This window comes from Harpia harpyja, chromosome 22 (assembly GCF_026419915.1).
Source record: "Harpia harpyja isolate bHarHar1 chromosome 22, bHarHar1 primary haplotype, whole genome shotgun sequence".
Lineage (NCBI taxonomy): Eukaryota > Metazoa > Chordata > Aves > Accipitriformes > Accipitridae > Harpia > Harpia harpyja.
This window is the reverse complement of record NC_068961.1, coordinates 15,341,759-15,356,485: the sequence shown is the minus strand read 5'-3', so window position 1 is coordinate 15,356,485 and position 14,727 is coordinate 15,341,759. Positions and strand designations below refer to the sequence as shown.

General features: G+C 41.3%; 1 protein-coding gene across 1 annotated transcript; it reads right to left on the bottom strand.

Moving 5' to 3' along the window:
- Window positions 1-1,913: 1,913 nt before the first annotated feature.
- CNOT11 (CCR4-NOT transcription complex subunit 11) lies at window positions 1,914-14,410 on the bottom strand. The gene is made up of 7 exons (XM_052773953.1): window positions 13,976-14,410; window positions 13,079-13,243; window positions 8,635-8,787; window positions 7,856-8,058; window positions 6,883-7,085; window positions 4,931-5,027; window positions 1,914-2,261 (listed from the first exon to the last, which is right to left on the bottom strand). Exons 1-7 carry the CDS (start codon window positions 14,388-14,390, stop codon window positions 2,064-2,066), a joined length of 1,434 nt encoding a protein of 477 aa, XP_052629913.1. The 5' UTR covers window positions 14,391-14,410; the 3' UTR covers window positions 1,914-2,063.
- Between the last annotated feature and the right edge of the window lie 317 nt (window positions 14,411-14,727).

The following is a 14,727-nucleotide window of genomic DNA, read 5'->3' as shown; positions in this document are numbered from 1 at the left end:
GTGAGCAGTGGCAGGGGAAGGAAGGTTGTGGTCAGTCCATAGCATTTGGTCTCTGCTCTTCCCTCCTCACCCTCTTCCCCTGCCCCATTGTGAGCTCCCTCCCTGGGGCTGCAGCTCTCCAAGCACTGCTCCAGCGTGGATCCTCTCCATGGGGTTCAGACCTGCTCCAGGGTTATTGCAGCTGGCCTCAGCTGGCCACCCTACAGCCCCCCCCCACCTTGCCATGTAAACCCAATACAAATTTGGGAAAGCAGGGCTCACCTTTCCCTAACAAACAAACAATGCAGAAGTATACAGCAAATTCAGTAACAAGTTTGAATGTTCATCAATGCACCAGGCTCTGAAATTAATATATTACAGAAGTACTCATGATAAAATCATAAAACTTTTTTATAGTTACAGGACAAATCCAGGGACTGGGGATTTATGGATGTCAGTATAACTCAAGCAAATACCATGAAGAGGCAGAACAGCTAGGCTTTTGCTGTAGTATCATAGCAACCTTTTTTTTTTCTGCAAGGCTTAAATTCTTTTAAAATAATTCTGTAAATCATAAGGTAGATTGCAATGCCTTGAAGCAGTGGTGATCAGTTTTCTGATGGAGCCTATTACTTAGTATTACAGCATATGACAAAGTTCCAAACAAAAGCCTAAAAATCTATATAATGCGGGTTTGTAGCTATGTTTTTGAAAAGCAGTACTAGTACATAGAAGATAGTCAAGTTTACATCTACTACAGTTGAAGTACAAGCACTAAGGTACAAATTTAGAGCACAAAGCTAGGTTAACTGTTGCTGCTAACAATTACTTACAGCAACTATCTTGAGTTTTACAAGGAATGTCTAGCATTGGAACAGACCTTAAATAAATGCTACATTAGTTGGCCTAATGCCTCTTAACTCCGGGAAGCTATACAAGTCTAACTCCGAATGATTAGAGAACACTTCTCACAGGACAACTTACCAAAAGACTATGCTGCATGAGATAAGAGATCAATGGGATTTTCAATCCAAGCAATTTAGCAACTTAAATTACTTGAAAGAAAAAGCCAAAAAGAGTCTTGACCTTGCATTATTGATCTTGTACTTCATAAAAATTTGAGAAGCAGATGCAGATTTAAAACAGCTTTCATTTATCAAGCAGCATTAAATGAGAACAAGCTAGCTTTTCAAGTTATTGTCCTTTTCAGTCTTGGGGCTTAAATAACAGCAGCTATTCTACGATCAGCTTAAAATAATACTTTAGCAGACTCCCTCCCCAGTTTCCCCAACACCTGGCATCCAACACCTGAATGGTACTCTAAATATATGCTTTAGAACAAAGAGGCTATTTTAATTTTGGTAGCCACAGAGCAACTGCCTATGCAAGTTCTGAAGTGAGAAGATGCTCATGACTTGGGGTTTTTATGGAAAAAATGAGACCATCTTTCCTCAGTGAAACATTCTTACAAGCACAAAGCAGGTGTGGTACTTCAACTACTGATGGTCTGAGGCCAGTGATTTCGAAGAGTACCACTCTGAGCCTACAGCACCCAACACTTCGTTTCTGCCACGTAAAGATAAGCCTTTAGCTTTTCTAAACATCAAGACAGACTTTCCCTTACTCACCAAAACCAGCATGCATTGTTAGAAGTTGTATCCAGCTCCTAGAAGCTCTTACACAGTAAAGAAAGGGCAAACAGGAACTGAAATTACTTACCTTGACACAAGTTGACTTTAGTTATTCACAGTTTTAGACACACAATGAGTGCCAGATTAATACTTAAATTTGCTGTGAAACAGCAAGTATCATTTACATTCTCTCTGGAATTAGAGCCTGTAGTTCAGGACTTGCATATGACATACAGAGTTTAACCCATAGTCAAAACCAGCATAAGTGTAAGGCCTAACACATTTCACAAACTCAAGCATGTGTATCAGAAAAAGCATTATTTATTGTTTAAATGCATAAAATGCTATTTATAATGTATTACATCATTAATCCAGTGATTTAAGTTTAAAATATACAATTAATTGGCATAGAATGCTGGCAGGGTTGGTTTTTTTGCCCGTGACATAGTGATTTTATTTTGATGTTTTTGTCTCTGATGGATTTTCCCCAGTGTCTAGTGTCTTCAGCAATCTGAAAAGGCCAGCTGCTTCTCGTATCCGACTGAACTCAATACAGAATGCTTGCACTTCTATAAACAAGTCCTGTACATTAATAATTTTGTTTCTGATTAAAGACTGAAGAAAGACACAAACAAGACGTACCAGGCGGTTCTGAAACAGAAGAGATATGGTTTCATAATCCAAATAAATATTTGCAAGCAAGCCAGTTGAAGGACTGTTGGCCCTCAGCAGTACAACCAAGGCATTTCTGGAGCAATTCAGCTTCAGCAGTTAACTTGTTCCCAAGCTCTGTATGTGCTGCCCCTACTCTTCCATCTCCCATACTACTACTTTATTTAAAAAGTGGATTCCTTTGCTTTATAGTACTGTACTTCTGGATAGAGGAGCTTTCCCAAGATTGATCCCATGCACAAATTAAGCTCCAGGTCTACCTACACACTGTACTTTTAATTTCTTTATTACATAATCTCTGAATGAAGTCAGAGAGATGGGATCATAGCTTAAGATCATGTCATCACTAGGGTCTTGCTTAGTCTTATTTTCTACAGTAAGACCATAAAGAAAAATGAACAAGCTTCACATCTCAAAATTCCCCAGTCACCACATGATTAAGGCACTCCAGAAGGGAAGCAACAGCAACAGAACTGATCCCAAACTTGCTTCGTGAGAAGTGCTTTATTGCTGAAATAGCACATGACCCTCTTGCTCTCTTAGAAGGAAAGACAGTACCAGGGACACCTAATCCAAGAACATGCCTCAGAGCTCATGGCTTATTTCCCACCTGATCCAGTGAAAAGATGGGATTGCAGAAGTGTTCTTCCTTACTAAGGGCTGCTTAGGTAACACCTTGAAGAGCACACTGGGAGCTGGGAAGCAGAGACCTAGGAACTGGCACCTACAATTTGTCATACGCAGATCCAGTCACTAACCATTCACTTTATACAAAGTACATTTTTCAAGGACAAAAGCAGATCTTACTTTACCATTAAAGCAGTCTCGTACTTCACATTGTGAAAAAGAGTTGAACCCAAACCTTTCTCTAAAAGCAACTACATATGTGAACGATGTTTAATCCGACAGACCTGAGGGGACTTGATAGATTAAATGTCCAAAGTATTTCAGATTATTTGACACTGAAAATAAGCTATTAACTATTTTTACAGGAACTGCACCTACTACTGCAAAATTTGCTACCTATACCAACAGAATTCAGAAATTGAACAAGTTATTTCCTTCACTGCAATTAAAAGGCATCACATTTTCTCTGCAACACACATTAGTTACAGGAGTAACTAAAATAACTGAGGAACATGAAACTCAGAACAAAAGTACAAATGCAAGATACTGGCTGAATCCCAATCTCTGAGGATCATGCCTCTTTCACTTCCAATAGGAGTGTTTTTGCACCATGCTTTTCAAACAAAACCTCTTGTGTCTCAGATGCTGTGAGGCCTCATACGCAGTATTAACAAATGTTAGATCTCACAAGTTTTGCATGCTACTTGGTGATCAGTATGTGTTCCTTGACAATCTGTTGGTTTTTGTCCCATGTGCCTGAAGCACAGCTGCTATATGCCCTCAGCAGCCCCTCTGAGCACAGCGTCCCACTCTGTGGGCATATTCGCAGCTGCAGCCCAGGTATGCTGTTATTTTCCTATTCTGCTACCAAATGTAACAGGCACAGGTATTCAACAGGTCACAGATCAAGCCACACATACGTATCTGGCAGAGTCCCAAAGCAGAGAAGCATCAGCAGCCACCAAAAGATAACAAATGGTTAGTCATCGTCTAGAAGGGTACTGAGAACAAGACAGAGGGATTTTTGCTGCTATCATCTAAAACCACACTGCACCCATATCCTGTGTACTGCATGCAATTTTTGTCTCTGCAGCTTAAGGATATAGTAGAGCTAGAGAAGGCACTAGAGAAGGACACCAAAAAAGCTTAAGGGAAAGGAACAGCTGCCTTGTTGCAAGAGACTGAAGAAGTTGCAGTCCTTCAGTATTGAGAGGAAAAAGCTGAAGCAGGACTTGGTCAAGATTCACAAAGCCTTGGGTAAACTGAACATGGAACTCCTTTTTACCAATGACATATCCAAGAAAGCAAGTTCTACAGGGCACTTGATGAAACCAACAGGTCGGTTTAGGATAGAAGGAAGTACCTCACACAGCATGTAGACAACCTTGCATGCCAAAGGTGTGGAAACCTCCCCAGGGGGTAAAGATCCTTGAAGTGGCTACAACTTGCATGCTAATACTGAGGAATTACAACAGGCTTGGGAAGCAGAGAGTATGGTGTTAGGAAGACAGAAAACGGTTTTTAGTTCTTTGAGGATATCTGCAAGCTGTTGTAGGTCACGATGGAAGGGCAAGACTTCCACTTGAGTTTTGTAACACCACCTCAAAGGTCTGGAAGTGGTGGGCACGCTTGTACAGAAAAGAAACTTGAAGCTTAAAACTAAGCAGAAAGTAAACAATACTGGGGGTGAAGAAAAGTCAAAGTGAGTGACAGATAAACCTTTTGCATATAAGGACCCGAGCCACATAAAACTGCAGTTTTGCCAGGGAGAAGTGTATTATGTCTACAGAAAAACAGGGAACAGTAATTACCTGTGAAGTCTCATAAAAAGGTGAAGAAACATCTGTTAAACACTATAAAGAACTGTATAGTGTGTTAGGAAAAAAAATACCCATGCCTTTGAAATAAAGAAGCAGTAAGACAGGATTAAGTTATTCTATCAGGCTTGTAAAATCTCAGCACATGGTACACAGAGCAATATATGGGACCCTTTTTCCTAACCAATTTACTAAAATACTCACCTGCATATATTTGTCTTTAATCTGTTCACAGGTGGAGATACAATTGGAGATATAAAGATGAATAAATTCAGGTGGGAGATCAACTGCAGTAGTAAGCCTGTTCAAATTAAAAATATCCAGTGGTTTATGATGCTATGAATCTAGTGATTCCACTGCAAAACAGATGAGTTAGACCTGTGATATTAGTTTATTCCCAGTCATGTCATACAGAGCTGATTCCTGACAGCGTCCACAGACATATTTCTAATAATTTAAATTTCTTCATTAAGAGTCCAAAACATTTTTTTAAACTCTGACACAGTACAGAAGCTGAGTTAGATTGGGTTTCTAGTATATTTGACACACCTACAAACATCTGCTATATATTACACAAATGAATCAATGATACTAGTTTCCAATTTATGATGAAGCACCAAAGCTGTCCAAGTACCAAGATGCTTCTGCAGTAAGCATTGCAATACACTTTTGCTTATTCATATTTGAATTTCAGGTACTGAATCTAGATGAACTCTTTCCTTAAGCATACAACCAGAATAACTCCTTTATTACAGCAAAAGATCAGTTTCCTTAGTTCCTTCAGATCCAAATTTTAGTCCTAGGGACTGAAACAATATGAATATCTACAGCTCAAATAAAAGAGACCCTGACTAAATGAAAATGTTAACTGGATATTAATGATGCACAATAATCTCAGAAGCTTCTTACTACAGAAGAATTGGAGAACTATTGCATCAAAGAATGATATTCTTCAGAGGGAGTGACAGTCACTACAGTGACAAAACCATACACATTCAGTAAGTGGTCATTTTGGAAGTCAGTAACTAAACTTGCAGCTTCCTGGGACATAGGACACATACTTGCTAGTGAAATTTATATATTAACCAGGAACCTGATGTCTGAATAAAAGTTTAGACATATTGGAGATTGCAGTGACAGATTCCCTTAAGTAATAACCATTTTAAATATTATTTTGAGCTGAACATATCAAACAGTTTGATAAAATGATTTTCTAGTAATTATCAACTCCAGTTGAAGTTATCCACAACACAGTATGTATTTCCCCATTCTTTTCAAAGTAGAAACACTTTGCTAATATTAAAGAGTAACAGTGTTTTCTTTGAATAAGCCTCTCCATTCTTGGAGCAGGGACTGAAAGATTAACCAGCATAGCACCTGTGCAAGAGAAATGTGCTTTTTACCAGACCTAATATGGTAAAATATGGTAGGTTATAAATAGTCAATATAAAATATTATTAATGTCCATTAAACCAAAATATTTTATTATATAAAATGATAATTAATATAATATGTATGCCTCCACCATCACATCTTTCTGCTGGGCAATTGTGGGTTTTTTTCCTATTAAGTTGCAGTTTTGCTACTGCTAATAGGAAGCTGTTAACATTACAGTAATATTTTTAAATGGCACTGCTGTAAAAAGGAACTTAAAAATTGGCAGTGTTCTCTGAACTTAGCATTGAAGATGTTTGGGAGGTTCAATTCTTTATTACCAACCCAAAGCTAACTTTGCAAACTTCATCTGGACTAAAATAAGAGGGTTTTTTTCTTTAACTACAGGCATCATCAATAAGGAACTACACAAAAAGCAAGTAAAGCCTTTATGAAAGAAACAGACTTAGGCAGTCCAGTAGTCGTAGAAAGCGACAAATCCACAGCACTCTTCCTCTGCAGGATTAACCAAAGCACACTAAGTTTTATTAAAAGAGTATTAAAAAACACCACAAAAAGCACTGAGAAATTGAAAAGGGAATGACAGTTTGATACTCTTTTCCTTCACTGTAATCTGACTAGTCATTTCTTCAATTCCTGTTACTTTTGGGAGTCTTTGGAATGCATCCAAATACAGCCCTGTGGCCAGCCTCACAATGACTTAACTGTTCAGTTATTTTACATACTTAAGGAAACCTTCTTAGATGTGAGATAGAACTCACCGATTTACAACTTCCATTGAATGTAAGGACATGTCCATGTTGACCAAGACAGAAAAATACTCTGTTATCTGACTAGACTGCATCAGTTTCAGCAACATTTCTATAGCTACTAAAGGATTGTTTTCAACCAGGTCTGGCAATTTGGCAGGAGTGAGACCAATATGGTAAACAAGCTTGGGGTCCTTTTCCAGTTCTCCAAGGAGCTGCAAAGAAAAAAAAAAAAAAAAAAAAAGACTCAGTTGGGGTTTTTTTTCCTTAACTATTCACCTTAGTGCTTGAAGAAACTGCTATAATACATCTAAGCTACAGGAGAATGATAACCCTTTAGATTAGGGTCTATTGAAAGACACTGGAGGTATACTTTAAAATGTCTACGTAAAGGCAACTGTGCCCATAAAACCTTTAATAAGGCATTTAGTAGTCTTTCATCAGTGGGTGGCAAGGAAGGGAGGAAAAAAAAAAACATGAAAAGTTTCAGCCTTCTTTAGTTTCCTGTCCAGCAGAAAGAAACCTCAATTTTGAATTCACTGTTGTCAGAAAAAGTTCTTCAAATAAAGGATATTCTATAGTGCTAGCATAATGATTATCAAAAGAGCCCACTAAAATCAGGGGAAATACTATCAAACTGAGAAAAAAAAAATATTCGGTGTTGGCATTTCTGAAATAATTACTTATCAAAAGCTTCCACAGAAGCATGAACAACTTTGTTATAAGAAGATTTTTCCATGCAGAAGAATATTGGTGCCACTTATTGATCAACTGTAACTATGTCCAGTCAATGCTATGAAGTTTAAAGATTTCTTCCTCATTCATGCAAACCCAAGTCAAAACTCTTGGGTTTTTAAATTTAAAGTCCTTGGAGTTTCCTGAATCCAAACACAGATCAATGAAAGTGATCCAAGTTTTCAAAAAATACACGAGTTAGACAGCTTGTTAGAAAATCATTTTCAACAGAAAAGTGCACAATACTTACCTGTGTTTGCTGTGGGGAAGTCAAGGGACTTTTAAAAGCTTTTGCCATGATTCTTTTTATCTCAACTCCAGTGCTGTTCTTAACACACATTGACTTATCCCACTGAATTGTGTGATCTGGCTCTATTGGATTTAACCATGCCAATTCATCCTCACATATATGGAGCGGAGGGGGTGGTCGAATAAACTCTGGTCGAAAGTGACCTGAAATGGCAACAACATGAAACGTTTTTTAAGCTTCAGGTATTCCGTTTTACATCAGTACAAAAAGATGACTCCCAAAGCCCCCGTTTCTTTAAGCTATTATAACACTGAGAACAGCATTACAATCTTATTTGCCTCCCAGAAAAACATTTATTTCCGATTTTTAGTGATGCTGTTACATCAGCCTGTTTTTCCTCTTGATTCGGATCACTAAGTTACTGATTCTATGGTCTTTTTTCCTTCCACAGTAACTGCTTCTTTGGAAGGTGTTAACAGTCAATGCAGATCTTAGTGTAGGGGACTAAGATCTGAGGGGCATCAGACACAGTGTTTTAGCCAACAGATGACACAGGTAACGGCTTGAAGACAGGCTCCAGATTTTTAAAAGTCTGGAAATGTGAACACTATGGAGTCTGATCTGGAGAGAGCCTGGCACAGTTTTGCACTGTTTCATTCATCTTCATTCCCATTTCATACCTTGGAAATACTTCTGAATTACATTACATTTCATCTGGAAAAGTATAATGACATAGCACATCATAAGTTACAGAAGCAAAGATGTGAAAATGCACGTACTTTCTATAGGAGGTTTTGGTCCACTCACTAAGGCTTCCGTGATCTGGGAGGCAACGGAGCTGTCAAAACCCGAGTTGGAAGAATCTGGGTCAGGATCACTGAGAATACTGGGGAAGCTGGCCTTGCTCTGTGTTGGCAACTCGGACTGACGTTCTGAAAGAAGGCCAGTCCGTAATATTAAAGCATAAAATTGAAACAGAGGTGCCTAGAATACTAAAAGTAGTGAGAAACAAGCAGCTTTAGAGAAGAATTGGCTTTAAAAAAAAAAAAAAAAAAATAACATCAACATGAAATTTAGTACTGTCAGGCAGCTAGTACTCAGAGTGCCAGCTGACAGGCAAGGGACAGAGGTACGCAGCAAGGATAAAGAAGAAATAGAAACGAATCTGAAATGTAGTCTTGGCTTTAGAAAAGGTAAGTAACTGATGTAATCTGCATCTAAAAGCACATTAGTAGGTTCACATGGTACTGCTGAAAGAGTTCACATGCTGTATCTAGTTTTGCAATCATTTCTTCTCAGAGCAGGGAAGTGAAAGATCTACCCAGATACATTTACAGACTCTGCAATGATAATGGTCATACTAGACCTGAATTCAGCTATTCAAATTTATCCAACACATTTCACTGGCATTGCATAAGCTACTTTTGCATTCACTGTCAAGCTGTAAGTGCTTGGTGAAAAAAAATGGGAGTTTAATGGTTATGTGATTCTACATACATCGTCATTAACGCAAACCTGAGAGCAGCTGAAAGTGTCCCTTTAAAGGCCAAATTACAGACCATAAACAAGTTACATAAAAATAATATTAAGGTTAGTATATACAGCTGACGACTTGAAGAAACTGGCCAGAAAGAAAATATGGTGCTCAAAACTCGCACTGTTAGATTTTTCTGTCTTGTTCTTCTCTCATAATCTACCACTCTTCTGTACCTGAAGACTTAATGGCTGATCTTCTATATTCTCTGTACTATTTTGAGATGTTTTCCATTGCTTTGGCAAAAAAAACCAACAGAAAAAACAGAAAAAACCACTACAGACCACCACCTGACGCTCCCTCCCCCCCCAGCCCTTTAACATAGAAGAGCAAGGAGCAGATTAAGCCTTAAGTAATCTGAAGTCCAAAATTGTTGGTACCATGCAAGGAATCCCTTGAAAAAGTTCCACATGAAACTAACCACCACTCCTTTTCCTAACTAATTAAGTGTAGTGCTGTCAGATTTAGTGTACTGTCCCTATCACTTCTAAGCAAAGTGTGCTTGCTCCTTTTCGTGCAACCACGTTGACCCTTCCCAGCTTCCCACACCTATGAACTATTTCATATGACTCCAACCAAATCCACGAGAGACACTGAAACTGTGAGTGACAAAAGGATCATTAAAACAAAGCACCACCCACTGCTAATTTCTTTTTTGGCTTTGTCCTACTTGATCCAATTATTTCAGATCATGCAAACATTTGCATATATGCTCACTGAAGCAGCACAGCAGGCTATGTTTTTCTGTTAAAGGCAACAACTAGCATACTCTTTAGTTATTTTCAAAAAAACAATTTTAAAGTCAAAGTCCAAATAAGCTAGTTTATAAAACGTGTCTTCTACTTTATAAACTGTTTGAAACAGCATCTTGTGAGTACTTTCAGTTAGCCACTGAACAGAAGGGTTGATTTAACACATGAAGTTCGGGGAGGGGGGGAGGTATTGGGCATCATTTTTAAGTCTTTTCATTTATAGTCTAGAACTTAAATCCATCAGTCGGTAAGTCACCGATTTGCTTGTATCCTCATAATCTCAAATGATTAATGATGCTTAATTAGAAATATAAAAGTTTACGATACAGTCCTTCAATTCACTGATTTTAGCAGTCTGCACGAGCCCCTATACGCATTGAAGCTCAAAAGCTCACCCTCACTGCTTCAAGAATTAGGGCTGGATCAACAGTTTCAGGTAAGCAGAAGCAAGAATTAGAACATGGCGATTTAACAGGAAAGAATATAGCATCCTGAACCAAGACATTTCAATTTTAAAAAATTAATCTGAAAACAGCACTTAGATTCCCTTATGGAGCTATTCTTTCTTCTTTTTACAGGTAAAAAGAAACTTTGATTCTTAAAGGAAAGCTCTACAATCTATTACAAACTTAACTTTAATACAGGTCAATTACTCTTAGATCAAATAAGGTTTAGCAGACAAAAAGTTAGGAGCACTTTGCCAGAAGACCCATCTCTGCAACTACGAGAAAATTACATTTTTAATAGGGTAACACACCAGATCAACAAAACCAAGTTATAGGGAGAGACTGAGGCTTGAATGAACTTCCTGTAGACCAAAGGGAGAACAAAGCAAGTTTTAATACTCATTCCCAAAATGCTCTATTCTGAGACTCTAGGTTGGGTTTGGGTTGTTTGGTTTTTGGTTTGGGTTTGGTTTTTTTTTGGGAGGGGGGGCGGGACACCCTAAAAACAAAAAAAGAAAACCAAAACTAGAAAAAACACCATACAGCTGCAAGTGAATTGTCACAATGAGCTCAAGTTCAGAAGACAAGCCAAGTATTTTTTTCCTCCCTTTACACAAAAAGGATTGGTATAGATACACTGATTGAAAAAAAAATTAATGCTTTCTAAAGTATTTAAGTTGATTTTGCAGGTATATTCTAAAGCAAGTCAAAATCATTCTGCTCTAAATAGCCCTGAATTCATCTCAGGGACCACAATTTTGAAGGGTCACCAAGTCTTACACCTGTTCTGTGAAATATGGGGGGAAAGGGTAGAAACACAACACTGCAAATGCATTATCTAAGCACCGTCATCCTGCACCAGCTTTAACCTGCATATTGAATCATTTGGAGAAATATACTGAAGACTTGTCAAAAACCTCACAGACCTTCCAAACCATGACAAACAGGCTGTCAAGAAGCATCACAATATTAAAAAGAGCAAAAGATTTATCTTCTTAAGTGACTAGAAAGCAGACATTTATTCTAGGGAGCTACAGCAAGAAGTCCGAGAATGACAGCAGAAAGCTTTTTCAGATGCAGCTTGTTTTGTTACATAACTCCTACAAGTGCTCATAAGCAATTAATTATGCATGTTTACTGGATTATGTAAATAATGATACAAGCACATCTTACAGGGCTTAATTTTGCAAAGCACCATTAATGACTTTGTACTGTACTTCAAGCCATCGGTGTCTTCCATTTTAAAAAAGGACAAATTAAAATGCATGGCCTAGAATACCCATCCATACAACTACCATTTTGAGGTTCCCTACATGTTTCATTTTTAATGGGAACAAATTGTTCAGAAGGAAAACATAGTACCAAGTGAAAAACAAATGAAAAACAAATGAAAAAACTCCAGCCTTCTTTAAGGCATTACACATGCCTTATGGTAAAAACCACAAGTTACCTCAAGTTTCACAAAACCTGAATTCACTGAAGTGTTCTAGAAAACACAGACAGGATGAACAGAACAAGAACCAGAAGGGTTTGTCTCGCCCGTGACGGTAAGTTAGGGTATTCAATTTGCATTTTCAAAAGATTCCACAGTCTGGAAATAGTAGCTAAGAAGGACACCAGAGGACATTTGTACACCGTGAACGAGGGACAGTATACCACAGCATAACAAGTCGATGTCAGATTCTACAGAAAAAACGACAATACCAAGATAGAACTGCAGGACAGAGAAAGCCTAGTTAGTGCCTGATGACCTCAGAGCAATAAACCACATTGTACAGATATAGAAGTGGGACGGTCAGTTTTCAAGCAGGCAGGTCCATTTGCACATACCTAGGAAAAAACCACTATTTTTTAGTGTTCAAATTGGCTCCTTGTTCCCAACAGTATTTTCTATTTCAGATTAGCTCCAGCTGTGACTCATCAGTCAACGTGATCAGAACCATCATGCTCCTGCTCCTTTTCTCCTGTTAAACGATAAGCATCATATTGCTTTTCTTTTCAATCTAGTAAAAGACCACCTTCCCACTCTTGAGCTAATGCTGTAAGATCCAACTTTATTTTATAAAACTGAAGATATAATTGTCATAGCCAATTTGCCAGGTACAGCTGAAGTACCGGTACATAGCAGTGTGACAGCTATGCCTGTTCTCTCATACTAGAAATACTGCCAAGAGTGAAGAGGGATAAAAATACACACACACAAAGTCACGCACAAAGCTTTAGATGAAAATCTTCCTATACCTGCAAAACGTTCTCATGTTTAAGGCAGTAACAGATATGCTTAAAAAGCTGCTTGTTAAGTACAATAAAACAGTTAAGACATAATCTCTGTTTAAAGTTTCTCTACGTGCTTGAACAGGGGCTTGAAGACCCTAAAGCATAGTTCGACCTTCTTCGTACTTAGGATAGACAAGAGCGTTTCTCAGGCAACAGCCACATTACAGTTAGCATTTCCGTTCATAAGCAGACCACAGCCACAAATCTTCCTTACCTGCTAATGCCAGCTGAAGCCCACTTATATCCACTGACTGGGCCATGTTCCCCACGTCCATTGAAGCAATCTGCCGAGGAGTCTTCTTGAACAGTTCTCTAGGGGGGGCCAACATCAGTTGAGAAAGAAAGAATTTTTCTGGAGGAGTTATGGGAGGTAAGAAGCCTGCAGAGACACAATGAAAAACAACCCTCGATTTTTAAGGCAGTAGCATTAATGGTTGCCATATGCCTCACGTAGAGCAAGCAAAACTAAACCCCACGCGTTATTTATGGCAAGATCGGTGCAGCTGAAGTCTTTGTGAGTACATACAAAACTGTTACCTACTCAGCTCCTGCAGTGATGTAAAATGCGGGGGGGTGGACTAGACTAGACGATCTTTAGAGGTCCCTTCCAACCCAAACCATTCTGTGAAAATACAGCATTACACTGACTGGCATCACGCGTCTCGACACGCCACATCAGACGCTCAGTCAGTCACAGTGGTGAAGCCTTCCCATTTAGACAACCGGTGAGCTATTAGGTATGACCAGACATGGCAATTCGTACCGCAAGCGACAAAAGCAAATTTTTTCAGAACCTGGTTTACCCATCGCCGTCACGCTTGTATTTACCGACGCGGGGCAAAGCGTTTCAGGTGTTTCCTTAAGAGGTTGGTTTCGCAGCCTTAAAGCCGTCGGAGGCTTCCGACGACCTGCGGGTGTTCGGAACGGCTTTCTCCCGCCTCGGGCCAAGCGGCCGGCCCGACATCAAGCCCAGGGACGCTTCCCACGAAGGAGTCCCACGGCTTTTATCCCCAAGGCGGGAAGCCGGGACGGGGCAGCGCTAACGAAGCCGCCCAGCGCTGCCCCCCCCCCCCCCCCGCCGTCCGTGTGTCCCCCCCGGGGCGGGACGCACCTGAGAGCGGCGTGCGCTCCGCCTCGTCGCCTCCGCGCTCGGGCGCGGGGTTGAGGAGGTGGGCGAAGACGGCGGCGAAGGGGTTGGCGGCGAGGGGCTCGGTGCGGTACATCTCCCAGAGGAGGTAGAGGGCGGTGAGGCGCTGCGCCGGGCTGGGCAGCAGGTCGGGCTGCTGCAGCAGGAGGACGAGGACGGAGCCCAGGCGGAAGTGCTCGGCCTTGCCGAAGTAGTGGTGGAAGGCGCTGGAGAGGCCCTCGAAGGTGCTGCCCCCCGCCTCCTCCGACACGATGCTCAGCAGGCTCGACAGCTCCTTCGGCGACAGGCTCATCCTGCCGCCCGCCGGCCCGCCGCCCGCCTCGCCCGCCTCCGCGCCCCCCTGAGTGCCGGGCGCCGGGCTCCCCCCGCCGCCGGGCATCCGCCCGCTCCCCGCTGCCGTAACGCCGCACTCGCGCCGTCGCGCCGGCCCCCTTTTACGACGCGGCCGTAAGCCGACGGCGGCGGACGGGTGGGGGGGGGGGGGGGGCGTTCCGCCTCGGCACCGGGGCGACGAGGAGGCGCGCACGCCGTTGGCCGGGGGGCGGAGGGGGCGGGCGGGGAGGAGCGCGGGGGATTGGCTGACGCCGGGCGGGGGCGGGGCGGGGCGCGGCGGCCGGTGGGGCCGGTAGGGGGAGCCCGGCGGCGCGCGGCCGCGGCGGGCCCGCCGCCCCGCCCCGCGTCCCGGGGGCGCGCGCAAGCGGGGCGGGGCGGGGGCG